Raw genomic sequence first — 7,500 nt, forward strand, 5'->3', positions numbered from 1 at the left:
GTTATGATGGAAGACCAGACCATTAGAGAAATCAGTTGTTGCAATAATACCAGATACCATCAATAATGAAAAATGTTATAAATAAACGACAGACGCAATTTTTGTTGAATAAAATTTTGATATGCAAGCCCATCGATAGAGGATATATTTGCATAATATCTGATGATTACATAGCGTCTCTCTAATGGCATTCTCGAATAAACTATCCATAATCTTTACATGTGTTATTTAGTTTCCAAATAGAGAGATTAAGAACCGGATTGCAATTAGATATTAGTGATCTACAGACAATCACGGATGTTAAAAATAATAAATAAAAATAGATCATCTCAAATTATGGTTGCTTTATCAAACCACGGACATTTACCTTTGAACACTTTTATGTTGCTGTCTGCTTATAAAACGCTTTTGTTTCATTTAAGCCACCAGAAAACATTTACTTAATCTTGAAATTTTAAAAAAATGTTTCAAACATGAAACATTAAAGAATATCAAATTAAGAAAATTACGGAGCAGGCACCGGTGTGAGAAAAAGAACTGAACAAGTGTGTATGAAAGACAAAGCAAGAAAGAAACATACAAGAAAACCCCCCCCCCCCCCAAAAAAAAAAAACAAAAACAAAAACAAAAAAAAAAAACAAACAAAAAAACAAAAACTGTCGACCTCGACTGGGGATCAAACCTCAGCCCTTCTGATTACCGGTCATGCAGTCGGTTGTTCCTCTTTGTTTTCTAAACCCAAACTGGTTTTCTGAAATGACGCTATTTAATTCGGACCAAGTACATAATCTCCGATTTAATATTGTAGTGAGAAGTTTACCAATACGACTTAACATAACAATGCTTCGATAGTAAACATTAACAACGCCACTAAATCACATTATCTCATTCGTCTGTAGTGTTTCATTCATCCTGTTTTGTAGACAAAGGGGAAACCCGAAACGTCCGCATTATCTGTGTTCGTTTATTAAATTGAAGATTACATTCAATTTCACGTTGTTATTTATTTCTTATAAATATGAGATGTAAAATCATTCTTAACGAAGCATTATCAGTAGATGATTTCTGTCTGGTTTGTCAGACACTGAATTCCGATTTTATTATCCAAATGACTTTTTAATATATTTTTTTCCAAAACCTAATTACAAGTAATAAGATCTCCTCGTAATTTGCAGACGTTCCTGAAAAAGGGCAAATCTTTTGTAATCTGGAAAAACCCATATTATAAAATTTGGCCAGAAAACTCGTCCTTCAAATATCGATCGATTTAAATGACCATCATCTTGGCAAAAAACTCTCAAGCCTGGGACTTCCGAAGTGTTCGTTCAAATTCAAGTTTTGAGTTGGTTTTTTTTTTTTGCCAAGAGGAGGGTCATTTAAATAGATCGATATTTGAAGGACGAGTTTTCTGTCCAAATTTTAAAATATGGGTTTTTAATAATAATAATAATAATAATAATAATAATAATAATAATAATAATAATAATAATAATAATAATAATAATAATAATAATAATGATAATAATAATAATAATGAGAATAATAATAATGATAATAATAATTAAAATAATAATAATACTAATAATAATAATAATAATAATGATAATAATAATAATGATAATAATAATAATAATAATAATAATAATAATAATAATAATAATAATAATAATAATAATTTATGATTTGTATTTAGCGCCTTACTCCGTATATCAACAAGGTCAAAACGCTTAACAGTAACATGACAACTTTCACTCACACATACAACCACTCAAACATGCAGTATGGAACAAAACAATATAAATCTACAGTGTTACATATTAAAAAGATACGTTTTAAGATGTTTGTAAAAGAAATCTGCATCATTACTGTCTCTGATATAACTTGGAAGGGAGTTACAGATAAGGGGTGCCGAATATTCAAACGACAGCTCGCCAATTATTTTACTAGTCATTTTTGGCTTCACAAGTATGTGATTATCAGACTTTGATCTCAGATTTCTGGTTGGGACGTAGAATTTAAGCATGTCATTAATGTATCTAAGGAAATTCAGAGTGCAGTGATTTAAAAACAATAGTACAAATCCTATACGTTTCTCAACGGGGATCCAGTGGAGTTCTCTTAGCAAACCCGATGCAGATTGATTTCTCCTCTTTCTATAGATAGAATGCGCTTGGCCAAGGAATTCACAACATTGCCATCCGGAAGTATAACGAACCAACACACAAAACTGTGTGTAACCATGAACTTTTATAGTCTGGTTAATACAGTTTAGTGAGAACAACTCACAAACGCGGATGGCAAAAACAATAACAAAGGCATGACTGACGTCATCTGCATACTATCTATAAATAAGCCTGGCAGCATCGTTCTGAGCTACCTGAAGGTATAGAAAATGAGATTAGCGGAAGAGTAGCGTCCCTTGATTGGACGTCACCCATAGTCTGTGACGTCACCGGCGGAAACGTTATTAGAGAGAGAACGTCATGTTGGTTGTGCGCATGCGTCTCTCGTCCTCGCTTCCGGTGAAAGCGGCTTGAGACACTTCAAAACCAAATTGAAGTTCTCTCTGTAAGGTGACGTCCAATCATGGGACGCTACTCTTCCGCTAATCTCATTCCCTATTGTATTTTATCTTTATTTATAGAAGAGAGTAGATAATTGCAATAATCTTAGCTTTGACAGAATTAGAGAATTAACTAACAAGGCAGAGATGTCTCTTGTAATGCGATGTCTAACACTACGTATTCTTCTCATTTCCATGTACATTAACCTAACGATATGATTTACATGGCTGGTAAAAGACAAATCTGAATCAATAAATACAACCCAATTTTTTGGGGTCCCCCCCCCCCCAGAGTGCGACAGAGATACCAAAGCCTAACGAGTTTGTGTTATTTTGTCTCGTTCAATCTCAACATGGAGCTTAATCTAGATAATTTTAAAATAACTGTTACTTGCATTTTCTTTCATACGTCGTATGTGTCGTACATTTAATCTATAACTGCCATTCTCTGGAAACACAGATATTTAAAAATTTGGCCAGAAATCTCATCATTCAAAAATATCTATCGATTTATAAATGACCCTCATATTGGCAAAAAAAAAAACCCTTTCAAACCTGGGACTTCGCGAGGGCTTATTTGTTCCAAGTTTGAGAGTTTTCGCCAAGATGAGGGTCATTTAAATTGATCGATATTTGAAGGACGAGTTTTCTGGCCAAATTTTTTTAATACGTGTTTTTCCAGATTACCACAGTTAACTGGTTAATTATTAAAGTTAACTGTCTAATCTTGGATTGTCCCCCTTGCTTATAATAAACAACAACTAAAGAATAAAATCGAAATTGAAAGAACGAAAATTAACATTAGTATTTATTCCCACTCGTCGTTAACTCCCCTTCTTTACGACATTGCTTGGTAATTAAATGTTCTTTGCAATAAAATCCACGCTATATTTCATGACATGATAAATTTCATTGGCTCCGGTCATGGCGACTGGTGCAGAGGGCAGACGGACAGTTTTTGAAACCAGCGGTTGTCAGAGTAGGGAAGAAATTGACGTCACTCAGCTCTTTGTTATTGTTTTTGCCAGCCATTTTTTAATGTTTTGACATCAATCAGGTCATAGTTGCTGTTTTTTTTTTTACATCTGCGTCTATAAGTTATTCACACTAAATGGTATTAACCAGACTATAAACGTTAAGGTTTAGACATAGTTTTGTGTGCTAGTCCGTTATATTTCTGGATGGTAATACTGTGAGTTTCCTAGCCAAGCGCACAGCATCCATAGATAGAACAAAATTGACGTCACTAAGTGCTTTGTTATTGATTTTATCCAGCTATTTTTATGAGTAAGTTCTCACTTAATTCTATCAATCAGACTATAAAACGTTCGAGGTTTCACATAGTTTTGTGTGTTGGTGGTACGTGTACGGTATATATCCGGCTGGCGACTGTTGTGAGATTTTTGGCCTAATGCACATCATCATTAATCAGACTATAAAAGTCAAAGGTTACGCATAGTTTTGTGCGTTGCACGCAATATTTGGTTGGCGATGTTATGAGTTAAAAAAAAAACCCTAAACGCATAGCATCAATAAGATGACTATAGATGCGGTGCGCTTGGATAATAAACTCACAACATTGCCATCCGGAAGTAAAGCGGACCAACACACAAAACAATGTGTGACCTTGAACGTTTATAGTCAGATTGATACTTTTTAAAATTGAGAATTACTCATAAATATGGATGGCAAAAAACCAAAAAAAAAAAACAAACAATAACAAAGAATTAAGTAACGTCAACTTAGTTCAATCTATACGTGTGTGGTATACTCCAAAGGCGGCTTCAACAGTCGACGTCACTTCCCTCGTAATGACGCATAGTAATTTAGTAACTGGTTCTAAACTATCGGAACAATGGCGAACGGCCTTATGAAATACTTCTCCGACGAGCATAAAAGTGTATCCATAGGAGAAAAACATTATAAATCAGATCATATTTTAATTTTTATACATTCTGATCAAATAGCATGTGAAAAAGTTCTAGCCAGCATGAAGAATAAAAAGTACCGATTTTCTTTGTTTAGAACCAAGCTGCTCGTTGCTGAGCGGACGTGACATCATCAGACTATTCAATCCGATTCTAGACCCCAACTCACCTTGGCATAGATCGTCCCCCTTGTTTGCACATGGTGAAGACGACGATACTGTTTCCGATAGCGCCAATCACGATGATGATGGCCCACAAGGTAGGGACGCCCACTTTGTACCACGCGCTCCTGAAATAGAAAGTAAATATTTTAATAGATTAAATATGAATAGTTATATAACTATCTGAACAAGTGTGTATGAACGGTGCCAGATAAAGCAAGAAATAAAAATACAAGAAAAAAACACATCCCAAAAAATCAGTCTACTTCGACTGGGGAGGCAATCGAGGAAGAATGAATTTTTGGGATGATTTTTTTTCTTGTATTTTTCTTTCTTACTTTGTCTAGCACCTTCCATACACACTTGTTCAGATCTTTATCTTATACTGGTGCTGCTCTCTAGTTTCTTCATTTGAGCAGTTCTATAGCGAATTTCCACGGATTTGCTATGTTCTATGGGCTTCACGATGTTTAATTTATTTCCCCAGCAGGTCATATGGATCATTGTTATTTCCATTTCATACGGTACTAGTCGACTGTTATGCAATATCCGTCCCTGTCTATAAACCAGGTTCTAATTCATATCTGCCTAAAGGGAAAATGAGTACAAAGTGCTTTAACCAATGACACAAAGCTTGCGACAGAACGAGGCACGGTACTCGCCGAATGACCAAGGGATTGTAGATAAAGATTGACACCACCATGATAACGACCACCGTGATAACGACCACCATTACTACTGCCACTACAACCAACATGTCTCGTTCTACATGTTACGTGTTGCTGTTGGTCAGGGAGCTTTGTAAAGCGCTTTGAGCACGTTTAATGGATATTGCGCTATATAAACGCTCAATTAAATCAAACACTTTGAGATTGGCAAAAAGATATTGCGCTATATAAAAGCTCAAGTATTTTTTAAAAGTATAAGAATATTTTCCCCCTCAGCCTGAGAGCCAAGCTGAGAGACATGATGGGCAGCACTGTCCACTTACGTAAATTCGTCCTCTAAGTTGGATGTGTTGGTCATCGAAGTCGTGTTGTCCATCTCGCCAACCGGATGTGATGTGGTTAACTGAGTGACGTCACTAGACATGGCGGCCGTGTGTTGAATTGATCAGCGGATATTTACGTCTAACGTGTTAGGCACACAGCGATCTGTGGAATAAATTAAAATGTTATTTTCTTGTTCATTACTAGATAGATACCTATTTTCACGTTCAAATACACTGTAAATTCGATATGTTGCACTTTGTGTTCAGGGTATATATATATATATATATATATATATATATATATATATATATATATATATATATATATATATATATATAATTTTCTCACCTTAGACAAAAAGACAATTAAAAAAGGGTAAGATAATGAATATAATTCGCGTTCCTTAATAGGCTTCAACAGTCATGACGTCACTTGCCTCGTAATAACGCATAATAATTTAGCAACTGGTTCTAAACTATCGGAACAATGTCGGACGCCCTTATGAAATATTTCTCCAACGAGCATAAATGTGCATCCAGAGGAGTAAAAACATTATAAATCTGATCATGTTTTGAATTTTATACATTCTGATCACATGACATGTGAAAAAGTTCTAGCCAGCATGAAGAATAAAAAGTACCGATTTCCTTTGTTTAGAACCAAGCTGCTGGTTGCTGGGCGGATATGACATCAGACTATTGAATCCAATTGTCGAGCACTCTATATTATGATCCATGTCTGTCTATCAATTTCTCACGAACAAGCTTGTTGTGTTATCGATACGATAAAAATAACTCGTTTAATAATAAATACAAAGAGATGAAAGAATACGTGCGGCTATGAGGTCTAGTGGTATGACACTCGCTTTCACATTGGAAGGTCCTGGGTTCGAGCCTCGCGCTCGGCGCATAGTTGAGTCCTTGGAAAAGGTTCTTTACTCACATTCTCTCCCCATACTCAGGTGTAAAATGAGTACCTGGTCGTTAACAGCGTTGTCTTTGTCCGAAAAATTGTAATATCGCGTAACAGGCGTCATGTCCCGTCCTACATGTTAAATGTTGCTGTTGACCAGGGACCCCTTGTACAGCGCGTTGAGCACATTAGTGGATATTGCGAGTAAAGAGCCTTCTCCAAGGGCGAGGCTCGATCCCAGGACCTTCCGATCCGAAAGCGAGTGTCATACCATTAGACCACATAGCCGCACTAAAACTAAACGTTTAGTTTCTCTTTTTAAATACAATAGTTTTGACGGGCGAGCATTTTCTGTCTTGGGAAGATCCTGTTGATGGAATTCTATCGATACCAAGAACCACCAGGGAACAACCAACAATAGGATTCAATAGTCGTAACGTCACTTCCTTCCTAATGACGCATGGCAACTTAGTAACACTGGCTCTAAACTATTGGAGCAATGGCGGACGCCCGTATGAAATATTTCTCCTGCGAGCATAAAAGCGTTTCCAGAGGAAAAAAAAACATAAATTTGATCATGTTTTGACTTTTACACATTCTGATCAAAAGGCACATGAAAAGAGAATGAAAAGTTCTAGCCAGCATGAAGAATAAAAAGTAATGATTTTCTTTGTTTAGAACCAAGATGGCCGCCGTTGCCGGGCAGCGTGACATCAGACTAGTGAATCCAATTAATTCTATTAAATCGAAACTAAAACATTTCCTTTTAACGTCTGCCTATTATTAATCTGAGACATTATTTATGGTTATAACCCTATGTGTGAATATTAAATTGTGGGTCTTTGTGAGTGTGTGTGTGTGTGTGTGGGGGGGGGGGGTGGGGGGGGGGGGGTGGGGGGGTGGGGGGTGGGGGGGGGGGGGTGGGGTGGGGGCGGTTGTGGGTT

General features: G+C 36.3%; 1 protein-coding gene across 5 annotated transcripts in view; it reads right to left on the reverse strand.

The window, feature by feature from the left end:
• LOC144964370 (G-protein coupled receptor 54-like) overlaps positions 1-7,500 on the reverse strand; it is a 172,846-nt gene that overhangs the window by 24,780 nt on the left and 140,566 nt on the right. For all 5 annotated transcript variants that reach the window (XM_078898537.1, XM_078898536.1, XM_078898539.1 and 2 more), the window contains exons 4-5: positions 5,644-5,806; positions 4,661-4,780 (exon numbers count right to left, since the gene is read on the reverse strand). In XM_078898537.1, the coding sequence (XP_078754663.1) occupies positions 4,661-4,780; positions 5,644-5,744 (221 nt within the window). In that variant the 5' untranslated portion in view covers positions 5,745-5,806. The remainder of the gene's footprint in view (positions 1-4,660; positions 4,781-5,643; positions 5,807-7,500) is intronic.

This window comes from Berghia stephanieae, chromosome 2, assembly GCF_034508935.2.
Source record: "Berghia stephanieae isolate SIO BIC M18660-M18661 chromosome 2, UCSD_Bste_1.3, whole genome shotgun sequence".
Lineage (NCBI taxonomy): Eukaryota > Metazoa > Mollusca > Gastropoda > Nudibranchia > Aeolidiidae > Berghia > Berghia stephanieae.